The sequence below is a fragment of the Ceratotherium simum genome, chromosome 40, assembly GCF_057802395.1.
Source record: "Ceratotherium simum simum isolate JZ-2026a chromosome 40, ASM5780239v1, whole genome shotgun sequence".
Classification (NCBI taxonomy): domain Eukaryota; kingdom Metazoa; phylum Chordata; class Mammalia; order Perissodactyla; family Rhinocerotidae; genus Ceratotherium; species Ceratotherium simum.
The window spans coordinates 4,654,001-4,674,802 of record NC_141939.1 but is presented as its reverse complement, the minus strand read 5'-3'; the positions used below and the strand labels follow the sequence as shown (position 1 = coordinate 4,674,802).

General features: G+C 57.4%; 1 protein-coding gene across 1 annotated transcript; it reads right to left on the bottom strand.

Moving 5' to 3' along the window:
* Nucleotides 1-345: 345 nt before the first annotated feature.
* On the bottom strand, nucleotides 346-19,733 carry ZAP70 (zeta chain of T cell receptor associated protein kinase 70). The gene is made up of 14 exons (XM_004435829.3): nucleotides 19,596-19,733; nucleotides 19,278-19,357; nucleotides 12,071-12,521; nucleotides 11,220-11,380; nucleotides 7,299-7,437; nucleotides 7,112-7,199; nucleotides 6,984-7,030; nucleotides 6,742-6,793; nucleotides 5,524-5,716; nucleotides 4,745-4,951; nucleotides 2,621-2,813; nucleotides 2,389-2,529; nucleotides 2,186-2,298; nucleotides 346-865 (listed from the first exon to the last, which is right to left on the bottom strand). The coding sequence occupies exons 3-14, from the start codon at nucleotides 12,470-12,472 to the stop codon at nucleotides 742-744; spliced, it is 1,860 nt and encodes a 619-aa protein (XP_004435886.2). The 5' UTR covers nucleotides 12,473-12,521; nucleotides 19,278-19,357; nucleotides 19,596-19,733; the 3' UTR covers nucleotides 346-741.
* Between the last annotated feature and the right edge of the window lie 1,069 nt (nucleotides 19,734-20,802).

Below are 20,802 nucleotides of genomic sequence, written 5' to 3'. Positions count from 1 at the left end.
CGGGGGGCGGGGGGAGGGGTCGGCGTTTGTTAAAATCCCTCCAGGTGATGCTAACACACAGCCAGTGTGGAGAGCACCCATCTCATGCAATCCACAAAGGCAGGGAAGCTGAACCCAGCAGTGCATGCAGCCCTCGGCCCCCACCCTCACCTGCCTCAGTTTCTCCACTCTGCCATAGCCTCTCACTTGCAGGAAGATGTTCCCAGGGCAGAGAAGTGGGAAAACCAGTGCACCAGACCCTGGGGTCACGTCCAGTTGTTTTCAGGCACTTCCCATCGACCCCTTCCAATGACCCATCCCCCTTTCCTGGTCCCGCCCTCATCCCAGAAAAGACGAGGGACCTCAAACGAGAGAGAAGCTGAGTTTATTCCAATGACTGAGGTCTTGCCACCTGAGGACTCCCCGAGTCTCCCCCTTCAGGGCCCAGAGGAAGGACGGTCCTTGTTGTAAGGAATGGCCCCTCAGCTCAGGGCCCCCCAGCAGAAACCAGCCCAGGACCAGGCTACAACCCCACCCTCCCAGGGTCTTCCCTCCTCCCCCAGGCAGAGAGGACAGGTGACCCGGTGGGGAACGCCAGACCAGTGTGGCCCTGAAGCCTCAGCTGCCCCCCTTACCACAGCCCAGCTGGTGGGGGGAGAGGACCGAGCTGGCCCCAGCCAGACTGGCAGTCCTGGGACGGGGCTGAGGGCACAGAGAAAAAGCTGGGGCGTCGGGGCCTGCAGGCCCTGAGCAGGCTGGAACTCAGGCAGAAGGGGCCTCAGCCCCCTTTTCGCCCCCGGGGGCCCCCTCGGCCTTGGTCGCCAAGCTGTAGTAGTAGGTCCGCATGCGCTGCTCCACGGTCACAAAGTCTGGACGGTCCTCCCACCTGCGGGGGTCGGGTAGATCTAGGCCACTGACCACACCCCCAGAACCCAACTTCAGCTAGAGGCTGGATGTGCACAGGGCTCAGAAAATCAGTGGGGCCGTCGGGCGGTGGGGTACGGGGTAATGGAGAGGTCTCAGGTGTGAGAGTACTGGAACGCGGGTGTGGCCGGAGCACCTAACAGAAGAGCTACTGACACACGGGATGTTAGGGGAACCGTACGCCGACGGTTAACCGGTAAAGACTCAGGGAACTGAACTCTGGGATCAGTTCCTATCAGTTGAGTGCTGGGATCACAACTATTGACCATGGGGAGCTGGGATATTGAATGCTGAAGGACTGAGCATGCGCCGAGGGCCAGGGTACTTGGGTGCTGGGTGCTGGCCTATCTGGGTGCAAGTACGCTGCCCGAAATCAAGCAGAGCGTTGGAGTATTGAGGGAGGGTCGGCTAGTGGAGAGCTGGAGTAGTCATGGTGCTGTGTGTGCAATACCCATGTATTGTGTTGGGGTGTTAGGTGCTAGCCTCCTTGGGTATTGGGGTGTTGGTGTACTGGGTGCTTCCTGAAGGAGGCGGGTTAATACATGTTGGATAGGGATGGACTTATCACTTATTATTTACTCATCACAAATAGGGTGTCTATTTATTGGATTGTTTGGGTGTCACAGTCATAGGTGGAATAATGGATGTTGAGTAGGAGAGGCATCAAATGTTGGCATGCCCACGCGTTGCACGGTCAGTGTAGGGTAACAGCTTGTTTGGGTGAATGTTGCCTATTGTCTGATGGGAAGTTGAGATACTGACGGTGTTAGGAGCTGGGGTGTTCAAGTGTTGAGCTTCAACCAGACAGAGGTGGGCTTTTTGAATATACTGAGTATTCAGAGGCTTCAGGGTTGGCCTGTCTGGGTAATTAGGTGTTGAGCGTTGGCTGGTGGAGGACTGCGGAATTAGATACAGGAGTATTATCCCATGCCCTGAGTACTGTATCACATTTTGGGTAACAGAGTGCCGACTTGTTTGAGTATTGCAGGGTCAGTGTGTTGAGTGTTGGCTGGTGGGGGACTGAGGTTTTAGATGCTGGGGTACCGGGTGTCCACGGGTCGGTTGCTGGGATGCTGGCCCACTAGAACACCGTAGGGTCAGTGTGTTGAAGAGTTGAGCAGGGACGCAGGGACATTAAAGCCGCTGAGTGTTGGAAAGGCGAGAATGGGGTGAGAGTCTCTGGGTGGGAAGAGCTATGTTGGACCACTGGGCACCACGACCTCCTGCCCCAGGCCCAGGCGTGAGCTCAGCCAGGGCCCCCTCCCCGCCCACTGGCACTCACTTGTAGGTCCAGCAGTCGCTCATGAGTGTGTACATCTCGGGCGGACACTCTGGCGGGCACTCCATCCGCTTGCCCTGCTCGATGAAGGCCATGACCTCGGGGCCCTTCATCTTCTGCTCAAGCCAGAGCCAAGGGCACGTGTGAGTAACCAGGGCCCCTCACCCTGCCCACCCAGCCGACCGCCCGCCTCTGCCCACGCTAACCTTGTAGGGCTTCTGGCCGTAGGAGAAGGCCTCCCACATGGTGACCCCGTAGCTCCAGACGTCACTGCGGCTGGAGAACTTGCGGAAGTTGATGCACTCGGGCGCGTACCACTTGAGCGGCCACTTCCCCGCCGAGCGGGCCTGCAGAGGAGGAGACGCGGCCAGGGCGGGGCTCGGGGCCCCTCCACCCCCCACCCTCCTCCACCTGGGCATCACGGGGGCGGGGGCTCACCGTGTAGTAGCTGTCGTCGGCACCCAGGGCCTTGGAGAGACCGAAGTCGCTGATCTTGGCGTAGTGCCGGTTGACCAGCAGGACGTTGCGGGCCGCCAGGTCACGGTGCACAAAGTTCTTCTCCTCCAGGTACTTCATGCCCATGGACACCTGGTGCAGCAGCTCTGCCACATTGCTGACGGGGATCTCCTCCCTGGGGGCAGGGCGGGCAGGCTCAGCTGGGAGGGGACAGCCCAGGTTCCCAGGGGGCAAAGCCCACTTCTCTGACCCAGCTCAGCAGGTGTTCAACAGAGGCTTCCTGAGCAGTGAGCAAAGCAGGCAAAACCTCTGCCCCCAGCCAGTCTCAAGGCTTTAAATTACCATATACCACGATTCCCAACTGACACATTTGCCTGCATCTTCCACGTGCCCTCAGGGGCTCTCACGGGCATCTCAGAGGTAACACGGACAAAGCTAAGCTCCTGGTGTTCACACACACACACACACACACACACACACACACACCACGACCGGCTCCTCCCTCCCCCTGCCCCCTTTCTTCTCCAGCAGCCCCATCCATCCATCCTTTCGTTTACTCCAGCCAGAAGCCCGGCCTTGCCCTCAGCTCCTCTTTCCCACACCCCACAACCAATCTGTCAGCAAACCCTGGCAGCTCTGCCTTCAGAACCCTCCAGAACCCTCCTCCTTCTCCACCTCTGCTCCTGCACCCTAGCCCAGCCCCATCCTCACTAGCCTAGACCAGAACAGTCACCTCGGCCCTCACCCCACAGCCTGTCCTCCCCACCCCGGAGTCAGGCCCTGCCCCTCCTCTGCTCACAGTCCCCCAGGGCTCCCACCTCACTCAGGGTGAAAGCCCAAGTCCTCCCCACGGCCCACAAGGCCCTGCATGATCTGCCCTGTCACCTCCTACCCACATCGGCTCCCCTTCTCCCCTCCATTCACTCTGCTTCAGCCACGGGGCCCTCCTCACGGTTCCTCTACCACACCGGGCATGGGCGCACCTCAGGGCCTTTGCACTGGCTGCGCCCTCCACCTGGACCACTCTTCCCCAGAGCTGCACTTGGCTGCCTCCTTCAGTTTGCACAAACCTCACCTTCTCACTTGTCACCTTCCACCCTGACACTCCCTCTTTTCCACAGTACTTATCTTCCAACATACTCTATACTTTATACACTGATTATACTTTATACTCTGATACGTATAGTTTATACATTATAATTATTATTTAAAGCCTCTCTTCTCCAACCAGAATACAAGGCAGAGATCTTTGTCTCTTTTGTTCGCTGACATATCCCAAGTGCTGGTAATAGTCTCTGTCACAGAGCAATGGCCCAGTAAACACTGTGGGATGACTGAATGCGTGAGCCGGGCACACGGTGACAGCATGGGCACCAGCGAGAGCCTGGCTGACAGTCACACACCTCAGGGAGTGGAAAAGATCAAGTCTGTGAGGGGAAGAGTTGGAGGCACGAGGGAACAGGAGAAATTACAATTTCTTTAGATCAGAGGTCGGCACATTTTTTCTGCGAAGGGACAGTAAAAGGATAGTAAATATTTTAGCCTTTGCAGGCCACACGTGGTCTCTGTCACATATTCTTATTTGTTCTCTTTCTTTTACAATCCTTGAAAAATGCAAAACCACACAGTACAAAGACAAGCCGTGGGCTGCAGTTCGCTGACCCCTGTCAAGGACAATCGACTCTCAGCAACTTCACGTGGGTCATGAATTTGGTGAGAGAGTTGGGGTGGCAATAATGACAGAGCTTAGAAAGCCAGACACCGTTCTCAGCAGTCTATAAACACCTACTCATTTAATCCTCACAAACTCCCCTTGAGGTGGATACCATGATCACTACTGTGGTACAAACGAGGAAACTGAGGCACAGATGAATTAAGAGACCTGCCTGGGGTCACAGTAGCTAGTGGCAGAGCTGAAACTCCAACCTGGAGGCCAGACTCTGCCCCCTGCACTGTTAACAGCTCTGCCTTGTGGGTGTGAGTGTGGATGTCAGGGTGAGCAGGGGGGTAGGTGTGAGCGTGTCATGGGTGACGCACACGCATGAGCGGATGGGATGAGCGTCCCAGCCCCCCAGCCCCAAACACCCAGCCGGCCCGGGAGCTCACTTCTTTCCGAGCAGGAACTTGTGCAGGGGCCCGCCGCTCGCCATCTCCATGACGAGCATGAGGGCCTCGGCCTGGCAGACGCCGATGAGCCGCACGATGTAGGGGTTGTCCAGCTGGTGCATGATCTGTGCCTCGCGCATCATCTCATCCTTGTCCGCCTTCTCTGTGCTTTGTTTCAACACCTTGATGGCCACATCGATCTGCTTCCTGCCACAATGCACGCCCATGCAGAGGTCACCCATGAGCCGGCACGGCCCTGTTCAGGCCCCCTCACTCCCACCCGACCTGCCTCTCTTCTCCCCGGACTTGTGTAGTGGACGCTGTGGCTTGCCACCCAGATCTCCCTTCTGGGCCAAGGCGCACACTCCCTCCGCTGCCAGGAGCGTCCACTGGGGACAGCTCATAGCCGAGTCCCTCACTGGGACTGCCCCTCAGGGAAAAGAACCGCCTCAACGTTACACTCTCCCCAGGGGCAATGACTGGTCAATGCAGGGGTACAAGGGGGCCCCTCTGCAGCTCCCCTGGGATCGGCTGAGGCCTCGGTTGCAACTGCAGCTCAGCCCATCCTCTCCCTGTCCAGGCCTGCTTCTCTCACTCCCTCTTGGGTGCTGTCCCCAAGCTCACCTAGGTAATTCTCCAGCATGCGATTTCCTGTCCCAGGGTCTGTTTCCCAGGCAAACTGATATCACACCCGGGCTCCAACCCCCAAGGCCTGGTGAGGCCAGTCCCCTCCTCTGCCCCCCACGGTGGTTCCCCAAACCGCGGCAGGGCCGCCGTACTTGCGCATGCGGTAGACGCCCTGGCGCACGGAGCCAAAGTTGCCACAGCCAAGTTCAATGTCGGCTACGAGGAGGTTCTCACGCTTCAAGAAGAGCTTCTTGTCCTTGAGCTCCTCGGGGTCACTGTAGGGGCTCTCATACACGCTCGTGTCCATAGGCATCGGCCGCGGCTTCTCTGGGGACGCTAGGCGTGCTGGGCGCACACACACACGGGTGCTCCCAAGTCAGGAGCGGGGAGGGGGACGAGGAGGGCAGGGCAGCCTCGGCACCCACAAGGCACGTGCCCCAGACAGGGTGCACCAGCCAGAGCATGCACAGGCCACGGGCACATGTGTGTGCTCGTTTGCGTGTGTGCACATGTGTGCCCTTGTGTGTGTTCCTGGTCCCATCTGTGGGTGAACTGGGAAGCCACATCCAAGTGGACTCTAAAGGCACGGTCACCTACATGCACATATAACCATGTGTACACCGGCTGGAGTGTGCACACGTGTGCCCCGTGTGTTCACGCATATGCACCCACGTACACTCTCACCCATGTCGCTCGGTGATGGGGGTCCAAAGGTATGTCTGCACGAGTAACCGTTAGTGTGCCAGCTGGAGCATGCACATCTATGCATGTGTGTGCACTGACGTGTGTGCACCTATGTCTGTGCCTGCCCATGTCTCCATGCAGCCACGTTTACAAGGGCTCCAAAGGTGGGCCTCTGTGTGCACGTGCAACCACGTGTGTTCCCTGTGCATGCATGTGGACAGGCTTGCACCCACGCAGGAGCATCTGTAGCAGGTCATTTTACGAACGTGGGCTCTGGAGCCCGCGCTCCCCTACTGCCCAGCTGTGGGACCTCAGAAAATTACTTGCCCTCCTTTCTCATCTGTAAAGTGTGACTTCCTCCTACAGCATGTCGGGTAGACTCAACAAGCTCATACACACAGTGAGCATGGAGAGTGACTGGCACATAGTAGGTACTTAACAAACCCGTGTCTGTACCCCAGGCGGCCTGGGTATGGGCAGTGTACTCCCGTGTGTCAGCATGCACCCATGTACACGCACACAGGCGGGTATCCGCAGGCAAGGCGTGTGCACAGGACAAACCGAGCCAACAGCCACAGGCCGGGCCTGGCCCAGGTCCCTCCTCCGCCACAGCCCAGAGCCCAGCCAGGGAGCTGCTCTCGGCCTGGCACGAGCCCACACACACCCCACCAACTCTGCCAGCTCACCTGGTTCAGGGGTGTATCCATCAGAGTTGAGGGTGTCAATCCGTTTCTGAGGCTAAAGGTCATGGGTCAGCAAGGGTCAGCAGGACCCGTATCCTCTGAGGACTCCCAGGGACGGTGCTAGGGGGGCCCTCTTCTGTTCCATGGCAGCCCTACTCCCCATCCCAGCCTCACCCGGGGAACAGGACCATCGCCCGCCCAGCTCCACCCCTGAGGCCCCGACTCTGAGATGCGGGCTGACTCACGTGGGAGAAGGTGGATGGGTGGGCTGGGAGTGTGGGAGCAGCGGCCCCTGGGGGAGCAGAAGGGACAGTGAGGAGGCGGGGGACGGGTTCTCCGGCTCCCGCGCGCGCCCGCCCGCTGCCCCGCTCACCTGCGCCGGCGCTGGCGTTGGTGTTGGGGCAGGCCTCCTTCAGGCAGTAGATGAGCCCGTCGGCCTTCAGCTTCAGGTACTCGACCAGCTGCAGGAAGGGGGCGTCAGGGCCGGGCTCCTCTCCTCCCCAGGAGCCTGGGCACCCCGCCACAGCGTCTCCCCCACAACAGAATGGGTGGCGGCTTACCTGCCAGAGCGTGTCAAACTTGGTCCCCTCGGGAATGCAGTATTTGCCAGCCTTGTCCTGGCTGATGAGGTAGTGATACACAGTTTTCCCATAGATCAGGGACAGCGCGTATGTGCCCTGCTCCTTCCGGGGCCTCAGCCTAGTGGGGGCAAGGAGGGCATGTCACCCCTACAACCACCTGGGTCCCTCCTGTGTGGCCTCCTACTGGGCCCCAGTTCCCCCACATACACACACACCCTATGAGCTCTGCCCCCCAGAGCCTCAGAGAGAAGGGGCAGGGACTAGAGCCGAGGTCAGGCCCCACTCAACCTCCAGACCTACTGGTAACAGGAGAACGGCAGTGTTCACAGGAGACACGGTCATCCAGGGCAGACATGTAGCCCTGCATGCCCTGTTAGTCACCCACAACTGGACATTTGGCCATCCAGGGGGGACACCTCGTCCTCCATGGCTGAATATTTGGCCACCCATGGCTGAACACTCGGCCATCCACAGGGGACACTCAGCTAACCAGGGGAGTATACCTGGCCATACACTTGGCCACCCGTGGAGAGAGATCTGGCCCTCTGTAGGGGACACAGAGCCACTCACAGCGGGACACACAGCCTTCAACAGGTAGACTTAAGATCATTTTCTTGGGGAGAGAAAGCCATTTCTGCATGAAGAGCAACAAAGGTAAGCATAGCTCTGGTGAGCTCTTGGGGCACCTTCGTACACATCAGAATGAGTCACCAAAGCACCTGCAGCCGCCCAGAGCCGGTGGCCCTGGTTCTCCTGAGATTCCTCTCATCTCAACTCTAAGCTTGTCATAAACTCCGCAAAAAGTTTGCAAACTTTTCCCTTGGCCAGTGGAATTCTTTGTCAAACAACACCTTCCATGGAAGCTTCAGATATGAAACAAGTCAAAGCTGAGCTGGGATGGGGGCTCCAGACCCCCCTTACTCCACCCTCCACCCACTTCTCCCACCCCCTCCCCCAGAATCTTCTGAGAGTTTCAGGGGGCCTTAGGGAATCCGGGGGAAATTTTAACGCCATTGGAATGGTGGCATCGTTATCGGTGTGTGTGTGTGTGTGTGTGTGTGTGTGTGTGTGTGCGGTAGGAAGGAGGAATGGAGGCGGGGAGGGCAGGGGAGAAGAAGAAAGAAAAGAGAGGCAAAGACTATGTGAGACTGTGTGCTGAAGCTGAGTTAGGGACTTGACACGAAACCAGAGAAGGAAACTTAAGACTGTGAAAACAGAGCAAAATGAAGTGACATGTGATGAGGGAGACAGCAGAGACGAGGAGGAAGAATTGGCTACACCAACAGGAGAGTCGTACCACCTCCCTGCGCTGTTCTGGCTTGCAGAGGGCCCCGGACGCTCGGGCATTTGGGGAAACGTGCTTGAGCAACCGAGATATGACCATGTGTGAGATGTATGCCCAAATGTTGGCAAGGTCTCGGCGAGCATCACACTCAAGAGGAGGAGTGTGCAGCATCTGGACGAAGGTGGGGAACATCTGGACAACTGTCAGCCATCCCTAGATACTAGAAGATGGAGCCCTCTAGAGGTACCAGAGCCAAGCTCCAGCCTCAAGTTTACAGTCCAAAAGGAAAGACAGATGGCCCCAAATGCCCGTGTTCGAGATGCCCATCCCCTTCATCATGACCTCCTTGTTCCAATCATGTGACAGACTGTTTGCAGAACTGGCTGCTTAATCCTTCTCCCTTAGGCAGTCCCTTCCCCACAGTGACTCTGGTCTTGGCCACGTGCCTTGCTTCAGCCAATAGGACATCAGTAACATCACACAACAGAGGTTTGAAAAGCGCTTGTCATATTGTAACTAGCCCTCTCTGACTGTTCTTGGGAAGCCTGCAACCAGCACCGTGTGAACAAGCCCAGGCTAGCCTGCCAGACAATGACAGCACTGCAGCCAACCCATCCCCATCACCCAGGTGACAGTGAGCCAACAGCCAGACGTACGAATATGGCCATCTCAACCTACTCAGTCCCAGCCCCTCTGACCCAAACCAGAGGAATGGCTCAGTTAACTCACAGCATCATGAAAAGCAATAAACTGTTTGTTGTTTCCAGCCAGTAAGTCTTGGGGTGGTTTGTTACATAGCAAGAGCTAACTGATACAAACGCAAAGGTAAGTTTACCCTCTTAGAGAAAACAGCCCCATCTTAAGTTGTTCAAAAGCCATCCTTGCAGCTGAGCATTATCTGTAACATGCATTCAAGAGTTCCCTCAGAAGCCTTGGGAACTTCACTCCAATTTACAGCCTAAATCTCTTAGGCAGGGTGAAAAAAAACTATTTTATCAGCTGACAGCAGAATCTTGTGGAGGGACTTGCATCTTGTGGGAGACCTGCAACGTGGTACACATGCACAGACCTCACCTGGGGGGGAGAAATTGAGGAAAGAGATCAGTGCCTCCAAGTGGGTGGGCCCCAGGAGAGGGAACAGCCCTAGAGGAGGTGGGTGAGAGTGAGGAGGCAGCCAGGCAGGGTCTCAGGCCCAGGAGCTGCATGAGAAAGGAGGCCCTGGAGAATTCACAGACAGCTCAGGGAGGCCGCTGGACTTCCTGAGGTCTTGCAAAGAGGCGGGCACCAAGTTTCTCCAGATCTCGAGGCCTCAGTGACCTCAGCTGACATCTAGGTAACATCTGGGTAAAAGGAACCTGTGTCCAGACCAGAAAGCCGCAGCCCCAGCAAGGCTTTCAATACCCACTAGGGTTTTTTAAATAGCTTCAGAGAAATTCTTTCACAATAACAAACCCACACACAGCCACCTGGTTCAGCTGTGGCTCAGACACGTTCACCCACCTATAATAAGAGCTAACATTTAGTGCATTTTTAGCATATGCCAGATACTATACTATTGCTTCACATACATTAATTCGTGTAATCCTTATACCTGACCTTGGTAGGTACTACAGTCATCCACAGGACAGTGAGAGGGAGTTGTTTCAACACCCTCCCAGGCTCCCACCTCACTCAGGGGAAAAGCTGAAGTCACCTCCCTGCCCTCACCTCCTCCCCCTCCAGCCCTCACTTACTCAGCTCCAAGCACACTGGCATCCTTGCTGTTTCTCGAACATGCCAAGAACCTGCCTCCTGGTCTTTGCATTGGCCATTCCCATTTGCCAGGAACACCCTTCTGCCAGGGAGCTGCACAGCTCACTTCTTTACTCAAAAGCCAGCTCATCGGAGAGGACCTTTCTGACCACCTAATCTAAAATGGCAACCCCCTGGGGCCGGCCCTGTGGCTTGGTGGTTAAGTGCGCGCGCTGCGATGCTGGTGGCCCGGGTTCGGATCCCGGGTGCGCATCGAGGCACCACTTCTCCGTTCATCCTGAGGCCGAGTCCCACATACAGCAACTAGAAGGATGTGCAGCTACAACACACAACTATCCACTGGGGCTTTGAGGGGAAAAATAAAATAAAATCTTTAAAAAATAAAAAAATAAAAAAATAAAAATAAAAATAAAATGGCAACCCCCTCCCCACCTACATACCCAGCACTTCCTCTACATTTTACTGATTGGTCTGTTTTTGATCTACATGCTCCACCAGGACTGGGATTTGTGCCTGTTTCATTCATTGCCATGTCCACAGGGCCTGAAACAGTGCCTGGCACAGAGCAGGTCTTCCGTAAATCTTTGTTGAATGAAAGAGAGGAATTCAAAGCATGCAGAAGTTCAGCTCCTTGCCCAGCGTCCCCAGCTGGTAAAGGGCAGACGCTGGGCTCCAACCCAGGCAGTCCAACTCTGGTGTCCTAACCACTGCTGCTGCTTTCCCATGTAACAGTCCCTTTGCACATGCAGAAACACACTACCCACTTGCACAGCAGGCACAGACACACCCCTCACGGCCCACCTGCACACTGAGGTCTGCCCCAGCCTCACCGCCCGCAAGCCCCAGGCCCCAAACCCACATACAGGAACTTGCCGTCGGTCTGCGAGCCCGCATAGAGTTTGCGCTCGGCCTCCTCGCGCGACAGGCTGTTGTGGTACCAGGGCATCCGCTCGTGAGCCGTCGTGGCAATGAGCTTCTCCACCTGGGGGGCTTGGCTGATGATGGCCTGCTCCAGGGCATCGCCCTAGGGAAGGAGGGTCAAGGAGACTTGTAAGTGTCACCAAGTGCGCGGCCACAGGAACCTCTTCCATCTCCTGGACCTTCCCAATTGCCTCCGTCTCTACGAGACCCAACCCCCATCCCAGCCAGGCGCAACTAGGGTGAGTCCTTCAGCCTGTTGAGGACAGCCACCCCCCCCCCCCCCCACATCTCCATGGTCCCGTCCCAATCCACCAGGCCCCGCCCATCCAGGGCCAGGCCTCAGGCCCTGCCCTCCAGCCGGCCCCAAGCTCATCTCTAGCTTGAAGATCTGACGCTGGAAAGATGCGCACCGTGGTGTAGTGCAGGCTGTCGAAGACCACAGCCCAGAGCCCCGCTGGCCACCCTACTCCAGGGCGCCGCTCACATCATCCTCTCAGGCCCAGCCCCCAGTCCATGCGTCGCCCCCTCCAGGCCCAGCATGTACCTCCGCCTGCCCGTCTGGCATAGACGTGCACTCTGGCACCGCTCAGGCCGTGGAAGGCGACAGCCACCATGCAGCCCGTGCCTCCGAGGCCCCCCTTAAGGTTCCCGCCCCCCACCAGGGCCCCATGCCTCCAGCTTCCAAACGGGGCGCAGCACAGCACCGCGCAGACTGGCGAACACGACCACTCTGCCGCAGTCCCCGTTGCTCCCTTGGCCCGGGGTCGGGCACACCCGGGCCGCGCACTCTCACCTCCAGCTTCCACGTCTGGCGCACATAGTCGCGCACCATGGCATCGCGCAGGGAGTCAAAGACCCCAGGCTGCGGCTCGAGCCCCGAGGGCCGGTTGCAAGGCTTGCGCAGGTTGCAGGGCAGCCCGTCGGGGTCGCGCGAGTAGAACTCGCAGAGCTCGGCGGGGCCGCAGTGCGCCTTGCCGCCGGCGATGGCGTAGGTGCCGTTGAGCTGGCGCTCGATGGGGAAGTGGTGGAAGCGCACGTTGTGCACCAGCGAGAGTACGTAGCCGCCCAGCGAGCGCAGGCACTGGCGCAGCAGGAAGAGCCCGTCGGCCATGCCCGCCAGCTTCAGGTGCTCCTCGGCCTCGGCGCGCGAGATGCTGCCGTAGAAGAAGGGCAGGTGCGCCGCGGGGTCCGGCATCGCCGCCGCCGCCCCGCGCAGGCTGCGCGCCCCTGCGCCTCGCCAGACCCTGCGGGTTCAGAGCGAGATTGGGAACACGTCAGGGCCTCGGCTTCCCTTCCTCAACCCCGTCCACTCGGCCCGGAGACAGTGGGGGAGACGCCGCATTGAGGGGCGTCCGTGCGCAAAGCTGACGGTGCCGAGCCTGCTTTGTGCCAGCGTCAACGTGGAGAGGAGCCCCAGCCCGCTGGGCCCAGATCCGGGAGTCCAAACCACCTTCTGACGTTTCCGAGACCTTGTGCGGAGCGCCCAGACACCCCCACTGGCCCCCGCACACCAGCACCTGGAACCATTCATTCATTTCCCAAGCACGTGTTGAATTCTTAACTCTGTTTCAGTCTGGTGCTGGAGAGATGGGTGAATGAGATAGACATGGTCCCTGCCCTCCTGAAGATAACATTCTAAGGGGGGAGAGGATGCAATAAACAAGAAAAGAGACAAAAATAATAATTGCAGATTGAGGACAGAGTTATAGAGGAAACAGAGTAGTATTAAGAGAGAGAAACAGGCCGGTCCGGTGGCATAGTGGTTAGGTTAAATTCCCGCGTTCTGCTTCGGCAGCCTGGGGTTCACTGGTTCCGATCCTGGGCGCAGACCTACTCACCGCTCATCAAGCCATGCTGAGGCGGCGTCCCATATAGAAGAGCTACAACTCTACAACTAGGATACACAGCTATGTACTGGGGCTTTGGGAAGAAAAAGAAAAAACAGGAAGATTGGCAACAGATGTTAGCACAGGGCCCATCTTCCTAAAAAAAAAGAGTCGGGAGGGCTCCTAGGTATTCATCCTAGAGAAATGGAAACTTACATTCACAGAAAAACCTGCACAGGAATGTTTATAGCAGCTGTATTCAAAATTGCCAAATTTTGGAAAAAACAAATGTTTCTCAACAGATGAATAGATAAACTGCTGTACATCCTTTCAATGGAATACTACTCAGCAATAAAATGGAATGAAACGCTCATACACGCAACAACACGGATGAACCTCCAAGGCATCATGCTGAGTTGAAAGAAGCCAGACTCAAAAGGCTACAAACTATGATTCCATTCAAAACGGTATCGAGGGAGAACACATCAGTGGTTGCCAGAGGCTGCGGGTCAGATGGACGGATGACTACAAAGGGGCATGAGGGAATTTGGGGGAATAGTCCATATCTCGATTGAGATGGTAGTTTCTCAGCTGTATGCATTTGTCAAATCTCACAAAATCCTTCAATAAAATGGGTGAATTTTACTGTATGTAAATTATACCTTAATTTTTTTAATTAAAAGAAGAAAAAGGAGCCAAAAAGATAGACACACCAGGCACTAAAAATAATAACTGAGATGGAAAAGAGACTCCCGCCCTCTCATCCACCCTCCCAATCTGCTCCCCACCCGGCTGCTCTCCAGCTGTGGGGAGCATTGAAATCACCACCCGGTGGGCACCAGGCAAGCACTTAGTGCCCTCCTCAATGCTGGGTCCCCTGAGTGAGGGACGCCAGTGACACCCACCTCCTGTCCGAGCATCATGGCCCTTTTGGGTCCTTCATGAACTCCCTGGGTGCCTCCTCCCTCGCTGATGGTTCCTGTGCTCTCTCCTTCTTCTTCTGTCCCCTACTTCGGCCACCCTATCTCTGGCTACACATGCTACCATGCCCACCTGTCTAGTCCAGCTCTGTCTCCTGAGGTTGATTTGTGCTGGCATCACCTCCTTTGATCTCCACCAGCTGTTTCTATTAATAAAACCTGAGATCCAGATCTAACTCACACAGGTTCAGCCTGTGGTTGGCTGAACCCCACAGTCTGTTTCCCACAAGAGCTGAGCTCCGGGGTCTGCAAATTGCTTCTAGGCAATTCTTCCCCAAGGCCTCCCTTGCTCAAGAACTTACTGTGACTCCGTCCTGCCTACTTCATTGACTCTAACTGAACTCCTCAGCCCTCCCTCTGCTCCAGCTGGGCTGTGCTATTAGCCTTCCTTCAAATTCACTTGTGTACATTTATCCATGACATGCCCTCCACTGGGTACCCCCTCCCCGCTCCTCTCCACTTCCCAGATCCAGCCAGCCCTGCCTCACAGACTCATATAGCCACTCCCCCACAGCGTATCAGGACACAAGACCAGGCAGCAAGGTCAGGACTTGTCCAGGGACCCTGGGGAGGGGTAGGGTCCCAAAGCTGCTCTTCGGGGCAGGAAGCTGTGGTAGGAAACTGTCGGCAACACAGTTTGAGAAGCTCCTCCCCGCGGTGGCCACAGGTGCAGCCTGGGTAGCCAGAGGCGGGTTAGTGCAGAAGAGGGGGTGGGGAGAGGCTGGCCCCTGGGGCCCAGTGCAGGGCCATAAGCCAGGACTGGCCACCTCAGACCCGAGGCCAGGGTGTCCCAGAGACAGTAGCGTTCCCTGTGCATTACCTCAGCTTTGCCCCATCTTCCTTGTCTCACTGCCAACAGCAACAACAACAGTAAAAACAGTTTTCAGAGGAGCTGGGCCAGGCTACAGCCTCCTGGTGTGACCCTGGTATGACCCGGGCGAGAGGACCCGATGTTTCCATCCTGAGCTGCGTCCCTGCAGACTCGATGGCTTTCCCAGGAGACGTGCCCACCGTGACTCCCCACCCTTGTCTTGCTTGGGCTGACCCCACACAGCCTCCCCCTGGGGCCTGTGAGCTCCCTGTGAGTTCACAGATCTGAACTTGGCCTTCTCAGCTCCGCCAGAGACCAGAGGACACCAGCCTTATTCTCACCACCCAGGCCCTGGGAGGAGGACGAGGAAACCTTCGATCCTTGGCCAGACATATCTGCCTGAAATTCCACCATTCAAGCGTCCTCCTTGGGTAAAGTCAGGGTTCAATTATACCTGTTCCTGAGAGACCTGATACTCCAAACATACATCAAAGGAAAAACGAGTCAAGTGATTGCATACATTTTTGAAAGCATCTTAGCATAGTAAAGGCTCTGAGAAGACCTGCACACAAGGACCCTTGTTAGCTTTGTTCAATCCACACACCTACACAGCAGGGCCTTGAAGCTCTGCTGTTCCACAGAACATACTCTGAGCGTCAAAAGTCCCAATTAAATGTCCATCGTGAGAGCCCAAAGGGGAGGCTGCGGCAGTCAGGCTGCAGAGTGAATGAGCGGATCCAATGGGACTTGGCAGGAAGGGGCGGGAGTGGCACCAGCCAGGCCTGGGGGCTCCACATTCCACCCTCAGCCAGACATCGGAAGCATGTCTACCCAAGGCGCTGCTGAAATGGGGGCCCAACTCCTCACAACCCATGCTCCTCTCACTGACCCCAGTCCTCTGCCCAAGATCTCGAGTCCCCCCTAAAACCACATTCACACTCCTCAGTCCACAGGCCACGGTGGGCCCCCTGTGCCCACCCACAGAGACAGCACGGGCATGAGTCAGCCGACAAAATGGTTACATTCTAAGTCGCAGCAGTTAGCATTGTGCCATGGATGGCGACAGGCCCCTTCGTATCTTTTTCCTGACACCAGGGCATCAGATTTGAACTCTGGAACCCTGGATCTGCTGTGTAGTAGTGGTGTGGTCCTGGGCAGGCAGTAAGCTCGCCAGACCCCATCTGGAAAATGGGGCCTGGTGCAGAGGTGCCCGACACTGGGAGATTGCGGGATTCCATGAGATAAGTCTCGCCACGCACTGAGCACGGGGCCTGGCCTCACTTATACTATCGTGTCCTCTCTACTTGCAGCCCTCCAGCACTCCCACCTCACTCACGGTTAAAGCCCAGGTCCTTACAGCAGCCCCCAAGGCCTTGCACAATTGGCCCCATCACCTACTTGCCCTCACTCACTCCCACTGGCCACACAGGCCTCCTTATGTTACTTGTTCGGGTCACTTGAACAAATCAGGCATGATCCAACCTCAGGGCCTTTGCACTGTCTGTTCCCTCTGCCTGGACACTCTTCCTCCGATATCCCTGACTTCATTCAGGTCTCCACCTAAATGGCCTCCTCCAAGAGGCCTTCCCTGACCTCCCTCTCTAAAATTGCCTCCCCTCTCTCTCTATCCCTGGCCCAGCCTTATTTTTCTTCACCACCAAAAATGATATGTGTATCAAATTGTTGACATATGATCTTTGTCCCCTGCTAGAACATAAGCACCGTGAGAGTGGAGCCCCTGTCTTGTTCCCCTGCCTATACCAGCAAGGCACACAGTAGGTGCCCAATAAATGTTTGTGGTGTGCACAGGCCATCAATACTGGGTGCCTGAAAGGGTATGCAGCCCGCTGTGATGGGTGGAGACACCTCTCTGGGTCCTTGGAACCTGGCAGCCTGGCGAGACATGAGGGGCCCTGGGGGCTTCCTTAGGAGGGAGGGGGGAGCAGTGGACCTACAGGCTTCCTCACTAACTGACCGTGGGAGAGGAGAGGACCGATCTGGAGGATCCTTTGCACGGGCCGTTCCCTCTGCCCAGAACGGCACCCGTGCCCTTCGCCTGGCCACATGATCCAGGTCCCCTCGTTGTCCCCTCCACCCAGCAGTGTTCCATGATCCCCACCCCTCCAGCTCCAGGCGGAGTCAGGCGCCTCCTCTGTTCTCCCAGAGCCCCGTCCTCCCATGTCCCAGCCCTGATGGCCGCGTGTGACGGCTGGCTGTTTGCTCCTCTGTCTCTGGCCAGGCCGAGCCCCCAAGGCAGAGCTACAGCTCTTGTTTTCTCCTGTAGCCGCTGCTTCCTCCCAACAAATGTCTGTCAAACAGGCGACGAGAACCAGAGCCTCAGTGCCGCTTTATCCCTCTTAGGAGCATCATCCATCTAATCTAAACCTCACCTCAACTCCATTACACGGGAACTGTCATCCCCATCCCTCAGCTGAACAAACTGAGGCTCAGAGAGGTTAATGTCGTGTTCAGAATCATGCAGCCTACAACTGGCAGTCGAGATTAGAACCCAGGTCTCTCTTACCCAGCAGCCGGCACTAACCACTCCAGGGAATGTGCATCGGGAGAGCAGAAGCCACGGCCCCGAGCTGGCGCCCAGGGGCTCTCACCTCCCCACAGAGCCCAGGCTGACCCAGGTGTCGCTGCCCTTTGAGCTGCCTTTGACTGTCAGGGCCCAGACTGCTGGGCTGTTGGGGGGCAGGGACAGGTCCCCACGTCCAGCAGACTCTCTCAGTGTCTGTGGATTGACTGAACAATGCTACAAGACCAGTCCCCCGCCCCAGCCTCTGCTGCCTAGGTTCTAAGGGCTGTGTGACCTCAGCCAGGAACTTTCCCTCTCTGGGTGTCAAGCTCTGTGATTGTAAAAGGGAGATGGGGAAACGCTTAGGGGATGGAAAAGGTGGGACGAGTCGGGGGGACGGCGCCTGATAGAGAGGTGGGGACAGCACGGCGCTGTCCTGTGCATTGTAGTTGTTCGCCGCATTGCTGGCCTCTATCTGCTAGATGCCGTAACACCCTGAGTCATGACCAAAATGTCCCCAGACGTTATGGAATGTCCCTGGGGGAGCAGGGGAGGGAGGGAAAATTGGCTCCGGTGAGAACCGCTGCCTCAACCCTACACTTCGGGGTGGGGCAGGAGGGCCAGCAGGGCCAGCAGGCTGCAGCCCCAGGAGAGTCTCCAGGAGCCATCAAGTCCAGAGCCCAAGACCGCCCGGAGCTGGTAATGATAATGAGGATTATAGCGAGATGCTTATATAGTGCCTACTATGCGCCAGATGCTCTAGAGGTAGTCACTCGCCCAATCCTCGAGAGAACCCTGTGAGTGGAGGACATGTGGATTCGGGACCTGAAGCACACAGAGGTGGAGTGACCTGCCCGAGGTCACACAGCACACACAGTAGGTGGCAGAGCCAGGACTCGAATCTGGGCTGCCTGGCTCCAGAGGGTACACGGAAACACCATCCAGGCTGCCTGCCCGCCCTGTGTCCCTGCCAGGGTGCGGGCGTGGGGCTGGGGACGGGCGAGAGAAGGAAGAGAAGCTCTGCAGTGGCGAAGGAGAGGAGCCTTCACATGTGGCCCCTAGGACCGTCCATCCCAGGAGTCCCTGACCCTAATCTCTCAGCAAAGCTTTATTAAGCACCTACTGTGTGCACGCTGCCCCGGCTGAGATGAGAGTAATGATGACACTTATCTTGAGTTGTTCCCACATGACCCCTGTTCCTTCCTGCCAAGACTCTTTCCTGCCTGGGATGCCTTCCCTGACCACTGGCCCAACAGCCAGGAGCCAATATTTGCATCTGCATTTAACAGATGCGCAAACTGAGGCTCAGAGAGGCCAAGCAACTTGCCAAGGACACACAGCGGTTGAGCAGGATTCAAGCTGTTTGCTCCTTCACCTCTCCGGGCCCCCCTTTAACCTGAGCTCCCCTACAGGTGGCTCGAGCCTGCCCTGGGCCCCCTCACGGCAATCATCGGCGTTTTGTCGTTCCAGTTCACCGCCCTGCCAAGCCACCCTCATATTCACGGGGCCGGGGGGAGGGGGGGCGGTGGGTGGGTGACAGACCACACGTTTGTTTTCTCTGGAGGTTTCTCTGCTTCCTGGAGCCACAGATGCCACCCTGATGGGGCCCAAGGAGGCCAAGGGCTGAGCAGACACCTCTGTGTCCCCTGGACACTACCGCTCTGCTGACGGTCTGGAGGGGAGCTGCTTCCCTCAGGGTGGCACAAACCATGTCTGCTTCCTTCTCCAGCTGGACACCACCCATCCCAGTCCTACAGCCCTCCTGGTCCTCCCCAGTGGCCTCATGACTCTGTCCTCCTCCAACAGACCCAGGCCACCCCTGGAGAAGGCAGCCAGCGGCCGCTCTATCCAGGATGACTTACCTGGAGATGTGCAGATGGGCGTCGAGCCAAACAGGCCACCTGCAAGGTCTGTGGTCCCCAACGCCGACAGACAGCAGGTTCTAGGTGAAGAAGTGGGACCCAGAAAACCAACTTGCATTTCTCTGCAGCCTGAGCCCCCAGCCTGAGGCCCCCCGGTTCACCCCCATTCACACACGCAGGCAAGGTATAAGGAGGTCACACCCCATGAGGGTTTCTCGCTCAGCGGGAATTTTATTCACCCTCTGCCACTGCCCCAGAGTCCCCTGTGGTGGCCGTGGCTGCAGGACAGAGGCAGAGGGCCGGAGGATGGCCACTCACCTGGACGCAGCGGCAGAGCGCGGAGGCCCAGGCTGGGCAGGGAGCCGGGCCGGAAGGCCTGCTGTGCTCCTGGCGGCGGGTTTCTCTGAAACTCAACCTATTTCCGCGATGCGAAGACAGGAAAGGGGGCTGCGTTTGAAGTTTGTGTCAAAGTTACAAAGTGCTGCGTTCAAGGAAAATCGGGGCCACGTGCTCGGGGAGGGCAGAGGGCATTTCCGGGGCCAAGCAGGGCGAGCCCACGCTGGGGACCCAAGGCTGGCTGCAGGCAGGGACGATGCAGAAACGATTCCAACAGCATCCCCAGACCTGGGGAGGGGGAGGAGGGGAGCTGTGTGTGCTGGAATTGGGGGGGCACTGGCGGTGGGAGGAGGATCCCCAGGCCTCATTGGAAACTGGAATGCCCCCACTTTCCCCGCCCAAGGGGGCGTCGATCCGGGGCCTGCCCCTGGCTGAACTGCTCATAAGGGTGATTTATTTATTCCACAAACAGGTTAAAGCTGGAGAGAGGAGAAACCTACTAAATAATTCCATACCTCAAAGGTTCTGAGCACCTACCATGTGCCAGGCATCGGGACAGCAATGACAGCCCTGTCTCTGCCCTCCAAGGGCTCACAGGCTAGAGGAGGAGGCAGCTGAGGCAACAAGGAGACCAGGGCTGGGACGGCGGAAGCCTGGGCTCTGTGTGTACCCAGAGGAGCCCAGTGCAGCCTGGGGGTGCCAGGGAAGGATTCTGAGAGGAATCGGTCATATTGTCAAGAACAGTGCCCATCCAATCCCAGCTCGGCCCTCTCGGACCTTCCCCACACGCTGGCCCTGGCTAAGCACCACCTTCTGCTCTGGCCACAGCCCCTTCCTCACGCTCCTTTCCTCCCTTCCCTCACACCCACCCACCCCCGTGATGGCCCCCACGCCCCTCTGACCAGGTGGCCATGCCTCACACTTGTCCCTCAGTGGCCTACAGAGCGGCTCTGCTGCACAGCCAGTGCCCGTCTCTGACGTCCACTTCACCCCATCTCTTCCTCCCGCGCCCCAAGGCCTCTGGGGCTCTCTCACCCCCTCTTCCTTGCCCTCTGGGGCCTGGGGGGTTTTTTCAGCAGCTGGCCCCCCAGTGGGGCCCCAGGGACCTGTGTGGGGCTGTCCCAAGCCCACTGCTGAGACCCTAAGAACCTTTCCTCTCTGGTTCTGCCACCCTGGGGGAAGTGGGCTC